At 52.0% G+C, this 21,853-nt stretch overlaps 4 protein-coding genes across 6 annotated transcripts in view; 2 read left to right on the top strand and 2 right to left on the bottom strand.

The window, feature by feature from the left end:
• The first annotated feature begins 438 nt into the window (after positions 1–438).
• Positions 439–5,844, top strand: LRRC47 (leucine rich repeat containing 47). Its single transcript, XM_063177066.1, has 7 exons — positions 439–1,080; positions 1,567–2,013; positions 2,753–2,869; positions 3,562–3,677; positions 3,968–4,070; positions 4,439–4,528; positions 4,709–5,844. The coding sequence occupies exons 1-7, from the start codon at positions 439–441 to the stop codon at positions 4,919–4,921; spliced, it is 1,728 nt and encodes a 575-aa protein (XP_063033136.1). The 3' UTR covers positions 4,922–5,844.
• A 410-nt stretch (positions 5,845–6,254) lies between these two features.
• On the bottom strand, positions 6,255–8,933 carry CCDC27 (coiled-coil domain containing 27). Its single transcript, XM_063177067.1, has 6 exons — positions 8,745–8,933; positions 7,802–7,932; positions 7,583–7,660; positions 7,101–7,313; positions 6,599–6,703; positions 6,255–6,483 (listed from the first exon to the last, which is right to left on the bottom strand). Exons 1-6 carry the CDS (start codon positions 8,842–8,844, stop codon positions 6,349–6,351), a joined length of 762 nt encoding a protein of 253 aa, XP_063033137.1. The 5' UTR covers positions 8,845–8,933; the 3' UTR covers positions 6,255–6,348.
• A 39-nt stretch (positions 8,934–8,972) lies between these two features.
• Positions 8,973–16,642, top strand: LOC134429502 (myo-inositol 2-dehydrogenase-like). The gene is made up of 9 exons (XM_063176702.1): positions 8,973–9,214; positions 10,080–10,604; positions 11,390–11,460; positions 11,811–11,919; positions 12,530–12,684; positions 13,056–13,163; positions 14,057–14,175; positions 14,882–15,038; positions 15,443–16,642. The coding sequence occupies exons 1-9, from the start codon at positions 8,973–8,975 to the stop codon at positions 15,589–15,591; spliced, it is 1,635 nt and encodes a 544-aa protein (XP_063032772.1). The 3' UTR covers positions 15,592–16,642.
• A 152-nt stretch (positions 16,643–16,794) lies between these two features.
• TP73 (tumor protein p73) overlaps positions 16,795–21,853 on the bottom strand; it is a 32,564-nt gene continuing 27,505 nt past the window's right edge. Inside the window, exons 12-14 of one of the 3 annotated variants that reach the window (XM_063177063.1) lie at positions 21,710–21,842; positions 20,898–20,991; positions 16,795–18,973 (exon numbers count right to left, since the gene is read on the bottom strand). In XM_063177063.1, the coding sequence (XP_063033133.1) occupies positions 18,650–18,973; positions 20,898–20,991; positions 21,710–21,842 (551 nt within the window). In that variant the 3' untranslated portion in view covers positions 16,795–18,649. The remainder of the gene's footprint in view (positions 18,974–20,897; positions 20,992–21,709; positions 21,843–21,853) is intronic. The other 2 variants (XM_063177064.1, XM_063177065.1) reach the window with 2 other exon arrangements.

Below are 21,853 nucleotides of genomic sequence, written 5' to 3'. Positions count from 1 at the left end.
AGTTGTAACTGGACCTGTGTGACCTGTACCAGTGTGTGCTGTGTGTGTGATCTGTACACGTGTGTGCTGTCACTGTACCTGTGTGACTTGTGAGCTGTACAGGTGTGTGTTGTAGCTGTGTGAACTGCACGTGTGAGCTGTACCTGGACCTGTGTGACTTGCACGTGTGTGAGCTTTACCTGTGTAAGCTGCGCCTGGGCCTGTGCGGCACCGCCGGAGCAGACCCGCGGCTCAGCAGCACGCGGTCCCGTATTTTGCCTTGTTTACGGTATCACTGCATCCAGGAGCGGTGATCCCATCCCGTTCCGCTGCATTCCCGCTGCCGCGTTCCCGCCGCGGGTTCCGGTGGCAGCCGGACCCTCCCTGCGGGCGGGACCGAGCCGGGGGCGGCCCTTGCACGGCGGCGGCGGCGGCGGCTCGGGGCGGGCTCTGTGCGCCATGGCGGCGGCGGCGGCGGGGCCGTGGCCGGAGCTGGAGGCGGCGGCGCGGGAGCGGCGGCGGGAGCTGTCGCTGTCGGGCGCGGCGGTGGCGGAGCGGGTGGCGGCGGGCGGCGGGCGGCTGCCGGAGGCGCTGCTGGCGCTGCCGCTGCTGCAGTCGCTGGAGCTGAGCGGCTGCGCGGCGCTGCGGGAGCTCGGCCCGGGCGTGGCGGCCGCGCTGCCCGCGCTGCACACGCTGGTGCTGAGCCGCAACGCGCTGGGCCCGGCCGGGCTGGGCGAGGGGCTGGGCGGGCCCCTGCCCGCGCTCCGCCTGCTCGACCTGTCCGGGAACGGGCTGGAGGCGCTGCCCGCCGCGCTCGGAGGGACGGGCGGCGGCGCGGGGGACGCGGCCCCGGCCTTCCCGCAGCTGCGCAGCCTCAACCTGAGCGCGAACCGGCTGCGGGAGCTGGGCCCGGGGCTCGCCCGCGCGGCCCCGCAGCTGCAGGAGCTGCTGCTGTCCGGGAACCGGCTGCGAGCGCTGCCCGGAGGGCTCCTGGCCCCCGACGGGCCGCCCGCGCCCTTCCCGCTGCTCAGCCGCCTGGACGCGGCCGACAACGAGGTGGCCGAGCTGGGCGCGGACATCGCGGCGCTGCCGGCGCTCAAGGTGGGAGCCGAGCCCGCGCCCCGCACGGGTCCCCGTGGGGCAGCCCTGACCGCCCCATCTTTGTGTCCTCCAGAGCGTCCCCATCGCGCCCCCCTGACTGTCCCATCTCTGTCTCCTCCAGAGCGTCCCCATGGAGCACCCCTGCCTGTCCCATCTCTGTCTTGTCCAGAGCGTCCCCATGGGGCAGCCCTGGCCACCCCATCTCTGTCTCCTCCAGAGCGTCCCCATGGGGCACCCCTGACCGTCCCATCTCTGTCTCCTCCAGAGCATCCCTATCGCACACCCCTGACCCACCTCTGTCTCCTCCAGAGGGTCCCCATCATGCAGTCCTGACCGTCCCATCTCTGTCCCCTCCAGAGCGTCCCCATCGTGCACCCCTTATCTATCTCTGTCTCCAGAGCATCCCCATCACGCACTCCTGACCCATCTCTGTCTCCTCCAGAGTGTCCCCATCGCGCACCCCACACCCTTCTCTGTCTCCTGCAGAGCCTGGACGTGGCCAACAACCAGCTGCGGGAGCTGCCTGCCGCGCTGGCCGACTGCCCCCGCCTGAAGGAGGCCAACTTCAAGGGCAACCAGCTGAGGGACAAGCGGCTGGAGAAGATGGTCAATGGGTGCCAGACCAAGGCCATTCTGGAGTACCTAAGGGCCGGGGGACGTGGGAAGGGGAAGGCTGAGACTGGCAGAGAGGACGTCAGGAAGAAGAAGAGGGAGAAGCAGCAGAAGAAGGACGGCGGGGATGGGGAGCAGGATGAGGTGGAAGAGGCGAGCAAGCTGCTGGTGAAGGTTCTGCACGTCTCTGAGAACCCAGCGCCTTTGGTGGTCAAAGTGAGCCCGGGTGTCAAGGATGTGCGAGCCTTCATCGTGTGCTGTGTGCTGAAAGGAGTGAACTTAAAGCCGGGCAATGCTCTCAAGAGGTTCCTGACCATGCAGGTAACAGCTGCAGCCTCATGGTACTCATTTGGAATGGGAATATTGCTGGCAGAGTTGGAAATAGACTGTTCTAGGCCTCTTCCAGCAGATGAATTTGGAAACTTAAGGTGAGCTCCTCACCCAGCAGCTGTGAGGGTACAGGGTGAGCTGTCCCTGCCAGCAGCACATGCCCAGTCAGTCTGAAATCAGCAGAACTGGTTTTTGGGAAGGACCCACCAGAGCTCAGGTATTGCTGTGAGGGCAATGGACACACTCACTTTTGTGTTGTGACTGTAACAGCAGCTTGTTAGTGCTGTGGAACCTGTTAAAAGCTAAAAATAACCCTGTGTCCATGTGGAGAGATCCCCTGGATTGGCTCCAGCGTCCCTGATCTGTTAATACCATGTTACACACCCAGCTTCCTGACTGAGGTATCCTGCTCACAGACCTGTCCCTGGGCCTGCTGCTCACCTGTCCCTTAGGTGGCAGGTGGCAGCTGCTTTCAGGTTACAAGGCTTGAGTATTTGGAATTGCTTTCTGACTTAAAATTTGGTTTCCCTGTAGAAAAACATGTCCCATGTTGTCAGGCTTTGCTACCCTTGCATTTGGGCTGTAACGGAGATCCAGGCGAAGGGAAGGGCTCTGTTGTAGTCACCTGGCTGGTAGTGCTGCCAGCATTGAATACAGAAGAATCTGCCCATAGGAGGGATAAATCACATTGAGTTTTTGATCTATTTTGATGGCATCCTTTATGTTTCAGACCAAGCTGCACGAGGACATCTGTGAGAAGCGCACAGTGGCCACCATTGCCACCCACGACTTGCAGCTGGTCAAAGCTCCTCTGACATATGATGTTCAGCCTCCTGACGAGCTCAAGGTAGGGCTTAAGGATGTTTTCTTATCCCCTAGAACCTAGAAAACAAACTCCAGGAACTTTAGATGTTGTACTGATTTCCTTGCTGTCCTGCTGTACCAGGTGCCTGGTTTAGTACTAGTGACTGAGCCTGTTTTTCAAGTGGGTGTTACAGCAATCCATGTGAAATGGAAATTATTTCCATGCTGAAAAAGGCATGACAACATGCAGGAATATTGTTTAATTATTGACTTGCTTACAGGGGAGTGTTGTAACCCTGGTGTTTGAGTGAAATTCAGTTAAAATGTGTGATAGTGTTCACAGGGGTTCTTGGATGAGGGAAGAGACGAGGATCTGACTCCATGTTTCAGAAGGCTTGATTTGTCATTTTATTTTATATATTTCATTAAAACTATACTAAAAGAATAGAAGGTTTCATCAGAAGGCTAGCTAAGAATAGAATAGCAAAGAATGATAACAAAGGCAGCTGTCTTGGACAGAGAGTCTGAGCCAGCTGACTGTGACTGGCCATTAATTAGAAACAAGCACATGAGACCAATCACAGATCCGCCTGTTGCATTCCACAGCAGCAGATAATCAATGTTTACATTTTGTTCCTGAGGCCTCTCAGCTTCTCAGGAGGAAAAATCCTGAAGAAAGGATTTTTCATAAAAGTTGTCTGCGACAAAAATATTTTGTTTTCCTGTGTGGTGCAGATCACGCCCCTGGGTCGGAAGGAGATCAAGGCCAAGGATCTTCTCCGGCAGCTGCAGCTGGAGGCTGAGGAGCAGCGGAAGCAGAAGAAGCGTCAGAACGTCTCTGGGCTGCACAGGTCAGTGCCTTGTTGTGGTTTTCCCCACATACGTTTAGGTGACTGCACTGGGGATGTGACAGATGTGTTCAGACCAGCAGATAGAAGGGAAGCAGAGAGGGTTGAAGGGTGTGTGGTGCACATGCTGTGAGCTGGGGGCATCAGAGATGAGGTAAACTTGATGTAGTAGCAAATGGGCTGTAAAGCAGTGCTGAGATCACACACCGATTCCTTTTTGTCACTGTTTCCTGCCCTTGTGTCCAGCTGCTCTCTCAGTCACTCACTTCTTGCTGCTTTGTTTCTCGTGGCAGGTACCTGCAGCTGCTGGATGGCAAAGACAGCTACCCGTGCCTGGTGGATGCCGAAGGTGCTGTGATTTCCTTCCCACCAATAACCAACAGTGAGAAAACAAAGGTACTTCCCATTCATGGAAATACATTAATAACTAAGCAGTGTTTCTTTCTGTTGAGAGATGTTTAAGTCAAAGGCATACACAGTTCTGTGAAACTTGTGTTTGTAGTCCAAGTACAATCTCTTACAGTTTATATGGGCTCCACTCTCAGACTGAGAGGGATCTGGGAGTTATAGTTTTATCTCTTTAAATCTGTTCCAAAACACCAGCCTACGGGCAATAATATGGTTTTTTATTTGTAAAGAACAGCAGAGCTTTGCCCCTGATTAAACAGGGTGAAAGCCTTCACTCTGTGCACTGGGATGTGTCCAGGGGGCTGTGGGTGAGCTGCTCTGACTCCTGACTTGCTTCATCTCTGAAACTCTTACAGATTAGAAAAGAGACCCGGGACCTGTTTCTGGAAGTGACGAGTGATACCAGTTTACAGATCTGCAAAGATGTCATGGACACCCTTATCCTGGTAGGGAGTTCAGGAAAATATTCTTCTGTTCTTGGGGGGGGGGCTCCTGCCAAATGTGTCATTGCTCACATGCATTGAGAAGAACGCAGAAGTTGATTTGTATTTTTGTAGTATTGTTACTCCCTCTCTTCGTTCCCTGCCACAGAATTGATGTTGTTCTCTGTACTTTGCTTTTAACAGAAAATTGCAGAGCTGAACAGATCTGCCTTGGAGAACAAGGAAGGCTCTGGCTCAGATATGGAATCGGATGCTCTCTGTGGACCAGGGAATTTGAACCTGCCCTTGGTGGTGGAGCAGGTGCGAGTGGTGGACATGGATGGGAACTTGAAAGTACTTTATCCTTCCAAAACTGACCTGGCCACAGTGGCCTCTCTGCTGACTGTGATCCGTTAGCAGCTGCCTGAGCTGAGAGAGGATTCCATTGCCTTTATTTGGGTTTTTTTACGTATATTCAACAACATAACTGGTGCACAGTGAGATGGTTTGGGTTTTTAAAGAAAAGATGTGGAGCATCCTGCTGGGAAAGCAATGGCTTCAGAGTATGGTGAGCTACAGCAAGGAGAATTGGGATTTTCATCCTTAACAGAGATCACCTGTGCAAAAGAGCAGCATCTTCAAGCATGGACTGAAGGCAGAGAAGCTGTTGGATGTCAGAATGCAGTAGAGAAGATCATTACAACGTTTAAAACAAGCACAGTCACATTTTTCTGCAAGATCACTTTGTCCTCCTGGTGTTTCATCTGGATCATTATTATGGCAGCAGAGAAATGCAGTAATTGACAGTGTGGAACTGAGGTCCTCTGCTGGGTACAACCTGGAGCCACAATGCCAGAGCACTTTGCTGACATCTTGTTCTGCAGAATTTTATCTGGAGTAGCTGTGAACATTTAGTTGTTGTCAGAACTTGAGGGATGCATTTTAAAGTGACAGTTTTTGTGTTCAGGCATGAGCACAGCTTCCATTTTTAAGGGATTTGTTGAGTCACCTGCAGGGTTTGTGTGTCCCAGTGCATTTCAGGGCCATCCTCCATCCCTGTGGGAATTGTGGTGACCTTGTGTGTGCCCAGAGAGTTACTGTGGGTGAGCACTTCCAAAATACAGGCAGTTGGAGCAGTTCTTGTTTGGCAGTCTCTGTATGTGTGGGTGAGCACTAGTGTGCACTCACACCTCTCCCTAAGCCAAGGTGGCCCCCAGACTGACTCTTTTCTGGTAAATTGACATCTCAGAGCTCCAACTGAACTGCTACTATGTCAAATGCATCCCCATGTTGGGACTTGCACATGGAATGGAAAAATAAAGCAGCTTTTGCAGCCCTGGCACTGTCCCTCGTTTTGGCACTGGGGGATGTTCAGTCAGGTCACTTAGAAACTTCCCAAGGCAAAAATGGGAATTATACACTGCCCAGCTGCTTGTAGCCAAGCCAGCCTTGTGCTTCAGGCTTCTCTGGGAAGTCAAGTGTAACTACAGACCAAGGACTTCCAGTGACTTGTGCTCTGATTCAGAATTAACATAAACCAGGGAATACAGGGGACAGGTAATTGCTGCACTTGGAATTTGCAATGGGAAAACTCAGCCCATTCTGATTTCACAAATTTTCTTCCCAATGAACTTACAGGAGTTATATCTTGAACATAATCAAATTGAAGAGGTGTCAGAAATTTGCTTTAACCATTTAAAGCATGGCTTTAACATGGCTGAAACAATTGAATCAGATACTCCCACAGAACTTGGTGTCAGTAAAATGAGTTTAATCTGTTGTAAGGCACCAGCTCGGAGCTGAGACCCCAGAGCCTGCGCTGGTGGTGGGTTCTGACCCAGCCATCAGAGCTTTTCCATCCTGGAGGATTTCCTTCTCCTTGCTGGTGATGCTGTGCTGCTGTCACTGCTGAGCAGGGATGTCCTGCTGCCCTTGTTCTTCAGCATCTGCTGGAACTCCGTCCTCTCGTTGAAGATTTTCTGAAAACCAGCCATGTGTGAAGAGGTGGGAAGGCTGGGAGCAGCACTGCAAAGTGTCCTCTTACCTCAGCAGTCCCCTCCTGGCTGCTGGAAGCTGTCTGCAAGAGCCACATACCTGCATTGCCTCCAGCACCTCATCATCCGTGAGCTCGCCCTGGGGGTCCTGGATGCCCTCCACGCTGAACGTAGCCTGGATGATTTTGTTTCTGTACCTTTCAAACTTTGGGTAAAAGAGGAGAGCAGGTGTGTTCAGGCTTTATGTGCAATTCCTTGGCGTTTGCACTGATCTACAGAGACTGTGAAGTGTTTATGTGAAATTACAGGCAGTTTGGGCTTCATTGAAAGTGCTGTGGTAACCATGTGGGTCTAGGTGGGCCAAGGCTCTTTCCGTGGCACATCTGCCTGCAGGAGATGACTTTGGGGTGCTTCTTGTTACCTTGGGTCTGGAAGGATGTTAGAAATCTGACCTGAACTCACCTTTCTCAAGACTTTCTGGTATTTGAGGTCTCTTTTGTTTTTAAGTGGCACAAGAGCTGCCTGCTCCACAGCAAGGGAGCAAATGGATTGAGATTCCCAAGAGGGAGACAGGGCTCTGAGGTGAAAGAGGCCACGCTTACCTTGCTGCTGATGAGCTCCAGTGCCACTCTGGTTTGCAGCTCTGTGTGCTGCAGTGCCTCAAGCTGGCTCTGGGTCTCCCTCTGGGCCTGTTTCTGCTGCAGGAGGTGGAGGCGGGTGCTCACAGCCTCAGCCTGCAGCTGGCTGATTGTCCCCTGTAGCTCACTGATGAGCTTGTTCTGCTCAGCCAGCTGGAATTCCTGTTCTGTGACAACCTGAGCAGATACAGGAATCCAGCTGTCACTGGGGAGAAGAAAGTGAGCAGGTTTGGCCTCATTTTCCCACTGTTTGGTCCAAATGTTTCCTGGGCAGAATCTCTGGACTGACTATGTCACCAGTACTGATAACTCGTATTATTTGGCGTTTTCTCTAAAAGTACTTGGATTGAGTGGGGGTTTTATATGCCAAATGCCACCAGCCCTAAAACCAGCCCAGTGAAGCAGCAAACACCAGACTTTTCTCTAGAGGCTTTGCTCAAATTCACCTGTTGAAGGTTTTGGTTCTCCTCCACCATCGCCACCACCGCTTCTTCCTGCCTCTGTTCTTCTGTCAGGCTGCAAAACTGGAAGGAGAATATTTTACTCTTCAGTTTCACAGCTACAGGTTCCCCTCCTGCCTGTGAGAGAGTGAATGGTGCAAAAATCCCAAATTCCCAGCTGCTGCGTCTCCTGCTAGCCATGGCCACCACGCTCTTGGGCTGTACCTTGTCAGACATAGCTTGGAGCTGGACTTCTCTCTCTCTGAGCTGCTTCTGGAGCAATTCCTTTTCAGATCTGATTCTCCGAAGCTCAGATTCTTGGATCTCCATCTGTCTTTGCAAGGAAGAGATGGCACCTGTGAAGTGGGAGAGTACTCTGTTAGCAAAGCAAATCCCTGCTGAACGCTCCGTGGCTGCTTTTTTCAGGTGAGCATAAGCAAAGCCACTGTGGGAACAGTCTGGGACCAGACTTGGGTCACATTAATGCTGCAGCCACAGTAATTCTGGGTGATAATGTGGTTTGTGGGTTTGTACAGCCTGGAGAAGAAAAGGTGGTTTCACTTCAGGGTGACTAATTGTGGCCATCCAGTACCACAAGGAGCTGACAAGGAAGAGAGTGTTTGCAAGGTGCTGAAGTGACAGGACAAGAGGGAATGGCTTCACACTAATAGAGAACAGGGTTAGAGTGGATATACAGAAAAAATTCTTCCCTGTGAGGGTGGTTAGGCCTGGCACAGGTTTTCCAGAGAAGCTGTGGCTGCCCCATCCGTGGCAGTGTCCAAGGGCAGGTTGGACAGGACTTGGAGCACCCTGGGATAGTGGAAGGTGTCCCTGCCCATGGCAGGGATGAGACTGGGTGATTTTTAAGGTTCCTCCAGCCCAAACCATTCTGTGGTTCCTTGTGTATTAAACAACCCAGCTTTGAGGTGGGCGCTGCTCTGAGGACATGCAGAGTGGGCATCTCAAGCCCTGCTTTGCTACTCTGCTCAGTGCTTTCTCTGCTGGGTTTTCTCATGATCTTCACTTCCAAGGGCAGAAATAAAGTGTTCTCAAAACAAGCGGCTTTTCAGCCTGTGAGCGATACCCTGTAATATTTCCAAGGTGAAAGGAGCCGAACTGAAGGAAACCTAGGCAGGTAAAGGCGTGCTCTGGGCACCTTCCGCGGTACCTATGGCCATCTTGTGGTCATCCTTGGCTTTCCGCAGCTCCTGCTGGAGCTGTCCCATGGTTTCGGCGAGCTCTGGTTCCTGCGAGTCATCGGCTTCCATCGCCCGCGGCTGGGACTGGGCTGGGGTCTCTCCCGGAGTCTCTCCCGTCTCCTCGGGGCTCGGAGCGGGGCCGCTGCCGGGCAACGGCGTGAGGCGGGCGGGCCTTCCGCTTCCGAGTCAGCGGGGCCATGGGGCGGAGGAGGAAGACGCTGCACGACTACGCGGCCGAGTTCTCGGAGCTGTCGGTGCGGCGGGAGCCGGCGGGGCCGGGCCCGGGCCCGGCGGGCGCCGTGGAGACGCTGTTGTGCACGCCGTGCCAGCTGCCGCTGAGGGTGCGCCGCGACCGCATCCTGGAGCACCTCAGCTCGGGCCGCCACTGCCGCAACCGCCGCCTGCTCCGGCAGCTGGGGCTGCGCGCCCCGGGGCTCCGGTGAGGGACACAGCGCTGCTCGGGGTCACCCGGCCTTTCCCTGCCTCATTCAGCCTCACCCGACCGACCCCTGCTCGGGGGCACCCGGCCTTTCCCTGCCTCATTCAGCTTCACCCGACCGACCCCTGCTCGGGCTCACCCGGCTTTTCCCTGCCTCATTCAGCCTCACCCGACCGACCCCTGCTCGGGCTCACCCGGCCTTTCCCTGCCTCATTCAGCCTCACCCGACCGACCCCTGCTCGGGCTCACCCGGCTTTTCCCTGCCTCACTCGCTCCATTTCAGCCTCACCCTACCGACCCCTGGTCAGGTTCATCCTGCCGTTCCCTGCATCACCCGCCCCATCTCAGTCTCACCCAACTGCCCCTGCTCGGGCTCACCCGGTCTTTCCCTGCCTCACTCGTTCCATCTCAGTCTCACCCGAGCCCAGAACAGTGTCCCCAGTGCCCGTCCCCCCTGTCCTGGGCACTGCTGAGGCTTCTCAAGTGCCGTGCCCAGTTCTGTTCCTCACTACAAAACAGACATTAAGGGGCTGGAGTGTGGCCAGAGAAGGGCATGGAGCTGGGGAGTCAGTCCTATGAGGAGTGCCTGAGGGAGCTGTGGGTGGCACTTAGTGGTGTGGTTTAATTGACAAGGAGGTGTTCAGTCAAAGGTTTGCCTTGATGATCTTGGAAGTCTAGTCCAACCTTAATGATTCTTTAATTATGTCTGTCTCACCTGACCCCACTCAGGAAGCATTTGGACAACATCTAGTGGCATTCTTGGGGTGTTCTTATGTGGGGTGTTCTCAAGAGTTGGATTTGATGATCCTTGTGGATCCCCTTCAGCTCAGGATATTCTCTGATCCTCTGATATCTCTCTCCTCAGCTCTGCAGATCCCGACTCCAGCCTGAGCCTGAGCCTGCCCCTGCCACTCAACGTGCCCTCCCTGCTCTCCCATCCGTCCTTCCTCATCACCACTGGATCCAGCACTGGCTACAGCATGATCCCCTCTCCACCATCCTACAACAAACTCCTGCTTCCCCACCACCCCATCCCTGCCACACACACAGATGACCCAACACCCTCCACCTCTACCAGCTACCCCTCACCGCTGGCCACCTCCTACCCCAGGATTGCACCTCTTGGCCAAAGTGGGCCCACGCCTGATGCCTCCAACAGCCTGACACCCTCCTCATGTCACGGTTGCAGCGGCGTCGGCCTCGTGCTCTTCGGCGCAGGGCTTGTGAGCACAGCCTTGTTGCAAACCCTGCTGGAAGAAGCTGGCTGCTGCCTGCTCTACGTGGTGGAGGATCAGCTGGAGGAGGTGGAACGAGCCTTTGGTGCCAAGGTCCCGGCTGGCACCAGGGTGCTGCGGCAGCAGGAGGCCGCCATCGCACTCGGTGATCCACGGTACTGACCAGGGCAGGGAGTTCCATGCAAGCCTTGCCTTCCCCTCTGGGAAACTCTGTAGCAGCCCCAGACTGTGCCTCTGGCCACCAGCTCCTGGATGTGGCTCTTCTCAGGGTGGGGAGATTCCATACAAGCCTTGCCTTCCCCTCTTCTTGTTTTGTTAAGAAATTAAAAAAAAAAAATTTCCTCCAGTCCCACAGAACAATAATAAATGGCACCTTCCCTGCTGCCTGCCAGTTTCCCTGCCTCAGAGCAGTCGGCTGAGTCTGGTGGCTCTTGGAGCTCTGAGATAAGCAAGGGTTGGTGTAAATTGTGGGAGGGTTATGGCGTTTTGCTTTCCAGTTGAACTGAACAACTGTAACATCAGTAAAGTGCTGTTGCTGTCAGGTCTAAAATATTGCAGGAGCAAAAGGCAGAGCTTTTAGGAAAGGCAGATTTGATACTAGAAAGTAAAGAATCACAGGAAGCTAAAATGCATTGATCAGCAGCTCTACCACATAAATACTTCGAATTTAAATCCCTTGTAAAGGAAACCTTTAAAAGATTTTCTCCTAGAAGATGCAGGAAAAGTAGTGCAATTCCTTTGTGCCACTTGTGATTTTAACCTATGTGTGTCACTATATTTCATCCTTGAAGCAGGCACTGAGTTCCTTCTATAACCCAGCTGGCTCTTCCAGAGCAATGGGGTTTTCGTTTTTTTTAACTGTAACCAAATAGAACTTTTGAGCATTTTTTGATCTAGTGAAAACCTTGTTCTTACTGAAGATGTCTCTTGTTTCCTGCAGAGTTTCTGGAGCCATTATTTGTTCCCCACCTGACAAAGCCCCTGAGATGGTAAGAGATGCCTTACGAGCAGGTGAGAGGAGCAGCTGCACATTCAGCTTTTCCCTGTGCCCATTGGTGTGCACTTGTGAGTGTGTTTGTGTTTCAGCAGCAGCCCTGGAGCTGTGCAGGCTCTCAAATTGTGTAATTAAAGTGATTGAGATCCCTGCTGATGTTAATGGCTGGACACCAGTGGGGTTTGTGCTGTGCTGGTCCCAGTATGACTGGGCAGTCCCACTCCTGGGACAGCTGAAACCACAGCGGGCAGGCAGAAGCGGGTAAATGCCACCAAAACCAGAAATGTAATGAGCTGTTACTGCAAGATCAAGGTGTTTTGTGCAGCTGTGTCTCCCCTGAGCCCTGTGTGTGTCCTGTTTTGCACAGGTAAAGGTGTGTTCTGTGAGGGGCTGCCCAGCTTGGACAGACAGACAGCAGAAGCCTGTTTTGATGAGGCCGACAGGTGTGGGAGGCCACTCGTGTGTGGGTTCTACAAGTAAGACCAATGGTTTTCCTGTGATTTATTCTTTATAAAATCCCATGTCTGGAAGCAGCACTGATTCCAAGTCAGCACTTTCCTGACTTGGTCCTCAAATCAGCTTGGTTTCACCTTGAGAGGAACAGTGGATTTGTCTTTACAAACAAGCTGTGGGTCTGCTGGTAGATAAAACCAGCACTGGGAGAGAAAAGAAACAATGGGAAGGCTTCCACTGATTGATGAATGGAAAAAGATACTTGCTTTTACAAATAAACTTTAGGTTTGCTGATAAATTAATTTAGACATTGAAAGATGAAAGAAACAATGGGGAAGAAAAATTCCATAAGAATTAAAAATGAAAAGGGAGAGTTGTACATTGGAGGGAAATCTTTGGGATCAGGTGTATCAGGAAGTCTGAACCTCTCAAGTACCTCAGTTAATGGGGAAAGAGAAGGGAAATATGGCCAGGAAATTGGGATAAAAAGGAGGCTGGGTCCTCCAAAAATTGGAGAGATCCCAGGGGAATGCCCTATGGCCTCTGCCTTTATTCAAATAAAGCCAAAAAGGACTCCTCAGTCTCCTTTTTGGACACAAACCTCTGATGTTTGTGGGTTAATTTTCCTAACAGCCTCATCCTTGTTTCCCTTGGAAGGCGCTTTGACCCAGCCCTGCAGTTCCTGTACAAGAAGGTTCGGGACAGCCAGGCCCTGGGCAGCATCCACAGGATATCAACCATCAGCAGCCTCTATCCTGCAGCCTCTCTGAGCCTGCTGAAAGCCTCAGGTACCCAGCAGCTCCCTTCACTCAGAGTCATGGAATGGCTTGGGTGGGAAAGGACATTTAAGCTCATCTGTTCCACCCCCTGGCTTGGGCAGAGACACCATAACCAGATCAGGTTGATCTGAAAACTGTCCTGGAAATGCCTCTGTGTTCTGTGGGAATTCCCCTGAATTTGTATAGCCTTAAGATTGATCCATGGGGAGGAGCGTTTTTTGAGGAGTGTTTTCTTTACCAAACTTAATTTCTCTGTATTTTTTTTTGTCCCTTTATTAGTTTCTTCACTGTGGGGGGCTTTTTATACCATCTCTGTGCAATTCAGAAATGGCTGTGGGTTTCAATATGGAGACATTAATGCCCAGTTTTGGTTCTTCCAGGTGGAATTTTTTACAATGCTGCCGTGCATGACATAGATATTACCAGTTTGCTGTTGGGAGAGAGTGTGCCAGATACAATATTTTCCCTGGGCCATGCCTTCTGTGCAGGTAAGAATGAGTCTTTTGATGGTTTATTGGGTACCTCTGGAGTTCAGGGTTAAAACTAGAAAGAAAGAAGGAACGAGAGCATTATAGCCATGGCAATTGTTCCATTATGGAGCAGCTGAATAAACAGGCTGGTGGAATGTAAGGGAGGTTCCTGGGGGTATTTGATGAAGATCTCTGAATCTGGTGAATCTCCTGCTGAGGTGAAGCAGTTGCAGTGGAGTTACCATTGAACATGACTCTGCAGGACACCAGGTTTGGAAGCGGAGTGCAGAAAATAACTGAGCTAAGGTTTGAGCTCACAAAAATGTCAATGAAATGTTCATTCTCTGCTTTCTCTGGCCCTTCCCTGTGGATCCCAGCACAAAGCTGTGTGTTTGCTCTGGGTCATGGTGGGCTGATATGCTCGCTCTGGGTTACCACACTCATTTAAACCAACCATAAAAGGTGGAAGCTGCCACTTTTGAAATGGAAATGCAGAGTTTTAATTAAGGAAATTGCAGCAGCTGCCAAGCTTGGCTGGCTGGGGTGAGGAGGGGCAGGATGCAATGCTCTTTTCCATGGCACACATTGAAATGCAGCAAACAAGAGCCCTCCAGGAGGGTTCTGTACCCTCTGCCTTGCCCCAGCAACGTGCTGGAAGTTGCCTGATCCTGGAAGCAGAGGTGGGTGCCCTCATTAGAGAGCTGCAGGCTGGGAGGGTGGAGTTGGGCCTGGGGCTGTGTGTTCCTGCAGAACTGCCTGTGTTCCATCAGGAATGCTGCTGAAGCAGCTGGGGTGCTGTGGGAAGCTGTCACAAAGCCAGTGTCACCTCCCCAAGGAAGAACAGCAGTTTGTAGCTGTAGAACTTGCTGGTTTGCTGTTCCTGGGGTGAGCCAGGCCTGTTTTGTCCCCAGACATGGGCTGCCTGAGGGATGTGGACACGGTCACCATCAGCATGAAGTTCCCCAGCGGAGCCATTGTCACCCTGGACGTCAGCCAGCACTGCACCAGGAGCTGTGACCAGCGGCTGGAGGTGGGGTCCTGCTGCTCAGTCAAGTCTGTTTTGACTCCTGAGTGTGCCTGCAGCACATTTCCCAAAACCCCTCTGTTACAGAATCACTGAGGTTGGGAAAGACCTCCAGGACCATCAAATCCAACACCTTGTCACCCAGAGCAGAGCTTTAAGCGCCACATGTTTGTTTGCCTATTGCCTCAGCAGCAGTGGCTTCTTGTCCTTTTTCAATCTACAATCCACCTTCCTTTTTCTCACCCAAATTTTCTCTCTGTCCCATGCATTATGTGCTGTTAAGAGCTGCATGAATCATACCAGTGCAAGGACTGGTGTCATCTCTCAAGAGGCTGAAATTGTGCAGATTTCCTTTGTCCTTTCCTGTGTAGCAGGAGTCCTGCATGTGAAAGGGGAAGAAAAATGAAAATTCCTACAGTAATGAATAATTACAGCTATGGGGGGCTGGTCTTGGGGAGGAATTTCTGTTAGGCACTTGTAAAAGGGGCTTTGCTTTGATCACACAAGTGAAAGCCACTGTACTACAGCAGATCCATGGTGTTCTTGTTGTGTCTGAGCCATACCAGGACTGGGGCAGGTGTGATTCCTCATTTCAGAACCTACTTTTGTCTTGGTTTTACAAACCAGGGCTTCTCTGGTGATAATCTGTGTGAGATTGAAAGTGTGATAACTTCAAAATGTTCTTTCTTCCCCGTTTTGCTCCTTTCCTCAGGTTCATGGGTCTCAGGGGACCTTAAGGGTGGACAACCAGAACCCCCTGGGCATCACAGAGCATGGGACTTCTGTGTCCATCTGTCCCCAGACCCAAGCTGAGCGCTACAGAGATGCCTACAGGGAGCTCTTCAGGCACTTCCTGAGAACCCTGAAAGGTGGGACAAGGCTTAAATGGATGGCTTTGGGTTGGCTTTGTTAGGGGATGCACCATGTCAGGTCATGGAGGTGGGTGGGGAATGATGATCTGAAACGCTGTGCTGGGAAGAAACGAGAGTTGGGAGGGGAAACTGCCTTGGACCTTACTGCTGTTTGTGACAGCCAAGAGATCCTCAGCCAGAGTCCTGGCTGCCCAGAAGGGATAAAAATCACAGAATCATGGAGTGGCTTGGGTACAAAGAGGCTTTGAAGACCATCTAGTCCAAGCTATTTTTATTCAGCAGCATTTCAGTTGTTGTGGCTGCATTGAAATGTTTTAAGTCCTGTGGCCCCAGTGCTGTGGTGGGATCTGTGCTCACAGGGGACCACAGGTTTCATCCAGTGCTTTGTTCCTGTCCCACAGGCCAGGAGCCCCCCGTGGTCACCAAGGAGCAGTTCCTCTGGACCATCCAGGTTGCTGCAGCAGCTGAGCAGTCCTGGAGGAGCAGATCTGCTGTGGACTTGCACAGCAGTGCCACTGATCCACCTGGGGTCAAGGCTGAGCTCGTGTGACAGCCACTCCCACCCAGTGGCCTCAGCAGAAGCCTGGATGGTGGTTTTGGTGTTCCCACTGGGAATGCCCAGCAGACAGAGGCACTTCTGGACCAGGAGCCCTTGGTGCTGGGGCAGGGCAGGGTTCCTGCCGTGTCAGCCAGAGCCTGCAAGAAATTCTCTGTGGTTTCATCCAGGTGGCCACAGAGCTCTGTTTTCCTGGGAGAAGAGGGATGCTCCTCGGGCCAGGCAGGGTGGTGTAGGACCACCAGTAGCTGGGAGGAGGGAGAAGTCTCCCCTTGGAGAGGGAACAGCCACTGTTCTCCTCTGCCTGGAGGAGTAGTCACAAGCAGGTGCCTTCCCAGCAGTGCCACAAGGGAGGTGATTTAATGCTCAAAAAACCACAGGAGCATCTGTGATTATGTTTAGAGTGGATATATGGAAGGAATTCTTCCCTTTGAGGGTGGTGAGGGGCTGGAATGGATTCCCCAGAGCAGCTGTGGCTGCCCCATCCCTGGAAGTGTTCAAGGCCAGGCTGGACAGGGCTTGGAGCAGCCTGGGATAGTGGAAGGTGTTGGGGTGGGATGGGATGAGCTTTAAGGTTCCTTCCAAACAAACCAGTCTGGGTTCCATGATCCTGTTTGGGACACAAACAGCAGAAGGCAGAGCCACAGGCCAGGCACTGTCTCTGCCAGGAGCTTTGGACCTTTCTCGTGTGTGGAGCTCTCTGCAGGTGTGTGGCTCTGCACATGCGTGTTTTCAAGACTTTTTGAAACCTTTTTTTTTTTTGTATTTTTATTGAATTACAACAACATTCTTGACTTCTTCCATTCCAAGGCATTAGTTTATAAACTTCTTGCAAGAACCTTTAGTTCAATCAATTTCCAATTCCTACCTGTGGAATATACACTCCTAAAACTAGAAATAAAGGTGAAATTTATGTTCTTTTTGGGAAATTGTTTTTAACAGTGTAATTTTTCAAGCTCAGAAAAACTGTGTCTTAATGCTTGTTCTCCATTCCATTCACTATTTTTTAGCCATTTATTAAAAAAAAAGTTTTATGTGTCCAGAAGCTGTTTTTTGCCTCTCTGTACTTGCTGTAGCAGATTAGTACACAATGGTGGGTTTCTTTTTTGTTTCAGTAGCTTTGAGGTCCTACAGTTGAAGGTTTACTCTGGGTTAAGAGGGCACTTTCTGTCCAGTTTTAATTTCCAAATCCAGTAATTCCCACATGTGCTTTTATTGTGTTGCAAAAACAAACCAACAAAAAAAATAACCCAAAACAAAACAAAGAGTAACCACAGCTATAAAAATAACACATTTTCCAAAGATAACATTACAAAAAATACAATTCCTATCACAGAGTGATCCATTAATACTGCTGGGAACAGCCCCGGGAACACTGGAAATGTGAGTGGTTGTTGCCAAAGCTTTAAAGCATTAAAGTGCTTTACTGAGCCATTTCCTGGGGACACAGATCACTGTCAGCCACACCAGGGGATTCCCAATCCCAAAGATTCCCAATCCCTGTGGTGTGAGGCCTCAGGGATGGTGACTGCACCTGCAGCTCGCCAGACTCTGAGGAAGAGGAGGGACAAGAGGCAGCTGAAGGCTCAGAGCTGCTGTGGGACACCCAGACAAAGCCTTGGAAGGAGGGTCCCAGCCTCCTCCATCCAGTGGTCACACTCCTGTCCCCCTGGAGAGGGAGCAGCCACTGCCTGCCTGGGGAGAAGTCACATCTCAGGTGAGCCCTGGTGGGATTTCAGCACTTCTGCCCTTGTTTAGAGGGTGCAGGGCTTTGGGAAGGGTATCCAGCCCCTTCCTCAGCCTGGGGGTGGTGGGAAGCAGGTGCAGGGCTGCCTTTGGAGGCCTCCAGAGGGAGAGTGCAGCAGTGGGAATGGGCTGGGCAGCGTCATCTCTGTGCAGGTCCCCTCAAAATGTCCAGTGACCCAGGGCTGAGGGGGCAATGCAGCTCCGTGCCCTCCCTCCCACAGCAACAGCTCCTGAGACTTCAGTGCCTTTCCAAGACCTGTTGTGGGACATTGCCTTCCCAAAAGTGTAGGGAATAAACATTCAGGGAGGGAACACACCTATTTGTGTGCTTGCTGTCTGTGAAGGCTTTTTTCCCCAGTCTGAATCAACAGAGAAATCGCAGCTGGGGAAAATGACGAGGAACAGAAGATAATTGGTCGGCCAGTCCATGCTGTGCTCCAAAAAGATGGAATTTACACCATGACATTCCAGCTTGTCGGGTCTGACCTGTCAACAAAACTCCCCAAGGGAGCAGGGAGGGATTATCCAGACCTCTGACATCCCAGGACAATCACTGGCTTTCCCCCTCCTCCACAACTGCATGCAAGAGATTCAGAGGAGGGAAAAAACTGAGATTTGAACAGATAAGGATTGTCTGCATGTTTACATGCTACAACATGGAATTAATTTACATGACACTGCAGTGTCTCGGGAGTCAGTATCAATTTTTATAGCTTACATGAAAATAAATCTTTCTCCTTACAGCACAGCGAGTTTACTGTATGTACATTCTGTTTATATACACCAACTTTTAAGTACAAGAACACGTTGGTAATGGACAAACAGGGTTTTTCTGACTCTGCTGAGGGAAGGGGTGCATTTGGCAGTCCATGGAAATGCAGGATGTGGCTTCACACCAGTCCCTGCACAGGTCAGGTGAGGGCTGAGTCTGTTGCAGTGGCAAAGCCCTCTCAGTCTGGGACACCATGAAGAGCACGGACGGCAAGCAGGGATGAGAAAAACGTGCCGTCCTTACACTGCTGGATGCAGGGATGCTCCAGGAAAACACAAACCACACAGTGCCTCCTGTGCCGTGGGCACGCAGAAACCCCACTCTGGCTGCTGAGCTGGCTCGGCTGCCCTCCTCCTTTCCTTCCTCCTCCTCCTCACCTCCAGTTTCCTCCCCAGGCAGGCACCTCCTGCCTGGCTCAGGGCCCGCAGTTCCCCTGGATGCAACAAACTTAAACTTCTCCAGGTGCCCAAGGCTGCAAACACATTTTTGAGGGGGTGGAGGGGGGTTTATCACCCCGCCAGCGTCCGGAGCCCCTCAGTTGATCTCTCCCTCCGTGAACTCCTCCTTTATGGACTGTTTGCGGGATTTGCAGTCCGGCAGGTCGAAGCCGAAGTCGGCCCAGTCGTCGGCGGTGCCGCGGTTGGGGATGGTGATGGTGTGGCGCACGCGGAAGTGCACGGCCTCCATCACCCGCTGCCGCTGCAGCTCGCCCGAGCTGCCGATGGAGATGGTGGAGGCGTTGCTGCTGCTGGAGCGGATCAGCTGCTGGGCCCCGTAGTCGTGGCTCTGCTTGAGCTCCTGCAGGCCCCGCCAGATGATCATGCGGTACTGCTCCGGGATCTTCAGTGCTGCGAGATCCTGCAAGGACAACGCTGCTGAGGCACGGCTGGCAGAATGGGGCTGGACCAGCAGGAGAGAGGCCCAGGTTGTTTTTTGGGGGAAAACATGGGTGCAAAGCCCAACACGGCAGAGCTGGACCTGCCGCCGTGGCCATGGGTCCATCATGGTGCACCCATGGCCTTGGATGCATCCCAATGCACCCATGGCCATGGATGCCTCCCCTGGGCATCACAGACATATTTTATGAAAAATCCTTTTGCCAGGAATTTTTTCTCCTGAGAAGCTCTTGAGAAGAGGCCTCAGAAACTAAATGTAAACAATAATTATCTGCTGCTGTGCAATGCAACAGGTGCATCTTTGATTGGTCTCATGTGGTTGTTTTTAATTAATGGCCAATCGCAGTCTGGCTGTCTTGGACTCTCTGGTCAGTCACAAGATTTTATTATCATTCCTTTCTATTCCTTGCTAGCCTTCTGATGGAATCTTTTCTTCTATTCTTTTAGTATAGTTTTAATATATAATTTTCTTTTAATATCATATATAATAAAATAATAAATCAACCTTCTGAAACATGGAGTCAAGATTCTCATCTCTTCCCTCATCCTGGGACCCCTGTGAGCACCACCACACCCTGGGTTATTTCCCGTTTGTAACCAAGTAACTGCAGGTTTGCAGGTTGGAGATTCTTGTTGTTGTTTTGGGAGGGATTCACATCAAACTGATGTGGAAATGGGAGGAAGGAAGGGATCATTCCCCTTGAACACAGGTTGCAGAGCAGCGTGTGGAGCATCCTTGTGGCCATGCACTTGGGTTGCCCTCTGCTCTGGTCCTGGCCCAGCAGGCTGGAGCAGCACCAGCCTCCAGCACTGAGGTGGGTGACCTCAGACTGGGGACATGTGCCAGGACACACACCAGCACAGGGGGGAGCTGCCAGGGGTCCGTGTTAATGCCAGCACAGAGACTCACGGGAGTGTTAACTGGAGCAGACAGCGAGTATGCAATTAGTAGCTACAAAAGACTCAGACACACAGCTCTGCCCTGACACAAGTTTTGGCCATTCCTAAACGTTCCCGTGGACAGCTGACAGGCAGTCATGGAGTTAGTTCAGCAAATGGTCCAGAACCAGGCTCAGGTTACACAACTGGCCCCAGCCACCAGTGACAAATCATCGTCTCTCCTGCGGGATGCTGCAGCTGCCAGGTAGAGACACTGCTACACCTGCCTGGGGCAAAACGAGGTCAAAACAGGGTCGGGCAGGAGCTCTGTCTCAATCAAAACACCAACTCGGGGATTTACAGGGTTTTCCATGGCTCAAAGGGTTCAGGATTATTTTTTGTTTTCCTTTTTCTTGTTCCTGTGATGGGCTGGGGAGCAGCTCCGGTGCCACCCCTGGTACCAGCAGCAGAGGATGATGCTCTGGGCACACACAGGTATTTCCAGCATCCTCTCCATACTTTTTCCTGCTTTTACCTGATCTGGGCTATTTCATTCCAGACTTCAGTCTCTTTCATTCTAAAGATTAGCAGGGGAAGAGGTGAGACCAGATTAAACCTCCCTGAGCTGCTGTGGGGTGTCCCTGCTGGCTCTGTGGGATATGGGGCACACTCAGCACCTCAGCTGTGTTCTCTGTGATAGGTGGAAAATCTCCCTGAGCTCTGGCCTGGGGATCTTTGATCTCTGTTGTTTCTGAGAGTCTGGAGGAAGCTGAGATTTGTTGTGGGTTTTTGGGACTGGTTGTGATTTTCACCAAGGCCTGAGCAATAGCTACCTCCAAAGGACCATCAAGGGGACAGGAGTGACAGGCACCAATCCTGGGAACACATTCTGTGTGAGGGGCTAGGGCACAGGTTTCCCTTCCTCCAAAACACTTTCAGGCTTGCTTTTCAGACCAACAGGTGTGGGAAACAAGTGGTATAAGAACAGATCTCCCCAAAGCATTTACCTCTATGGATAGGTTCTGCAGGTGGTAAATATTCTGTAACCCTTGTGAGGTGAAATAGTCGATGCAGTTTGGACACCCCAATCCTGTTAAAAAACTGCAGAGAAAGTTTGGAAAATAAAGTGGCATTAAGTTCTCATGAACAACAGCTGTGTCCCATCTCTGTGGGACAGACCATGGCAGGTGGGGGATGTGGAGAGCTCCATGGGTGCTCCACTGGCACTAAGGTCAAAGCACACTGTGGGGTTGTGTTCATACCTAAAACTACACATGTTTTCCTCCTGATTATCTGAGATTTTGGCTCAGGAACTCATACAATATGAGGGAGCTCAAGCTACTGGGTAGGGGGATCAGGGCATGGCCTGGGCTCTGCCCTGTGTGGATGCTGGCCCAAGGTCTGTCAGAACATCCGTGGTCTTTTTAAAGGCCAAAACATGAAAAACCTGCAGAGCTGTAAATGCATTTCTGGTTGAAATAAGCCACATAGCCATTTCCAGGTGTTGCTGGAAGGGGAAGAGGGAAGCTCATAAAGCTACGTGCCATTGGACAGGTAGGACAAGACCCTCTTTAGGATGTACTTAATTTCTAATTGATCAGGGATCAGGAAGGTGTATGAGGGCAGTGGAGGTTCCTGACTGATTGGTAGCTGGGCTTTGGTTGCTCAGGTGCTGCTGCTCAGGTGAGAGGAGCAGCAGCGATTTCTCAGTTGGGGCCAGTGGCCAGCTGACCAGTTGCCAGACAGATGGGAAGGTTAGAGCGAGGGACACAGCGAGGAACAGAGGACACACAGACAGGACACCAGGTGCCTTCCCTACCTGACGAGGCTGGGGTCAGCGTTGTAGGGTGGAGGAGGGGTGCAGTGGGACCCCGACACCATGGGCTGGGAGGAGTGGCCCCCGTTCATTTCTCCATTGCTCTGCATGGGGTGGCTGTTCAGCATTCCAGGTCCTGGGCAGTGG

Source organism: Melospiza melodia, chromosome 26, assembly GCF_035770615.1.
Source record: "Melospiza melodia melodia isolate bMelMel2 chromosome 26, bMelMel2.pri, whole genome shotgun sequence".
NCBI lineage: Eukaryota > Metazoa > Chordata > Aves > Passeriformes > Passerellidae > Melospiza > Melospiza melodia.
The sequence above is the reverse complement of the archived record's forward strand: the minus strand, read 5'-3'. Positions and strand labels throughout refer to the sequence as shown.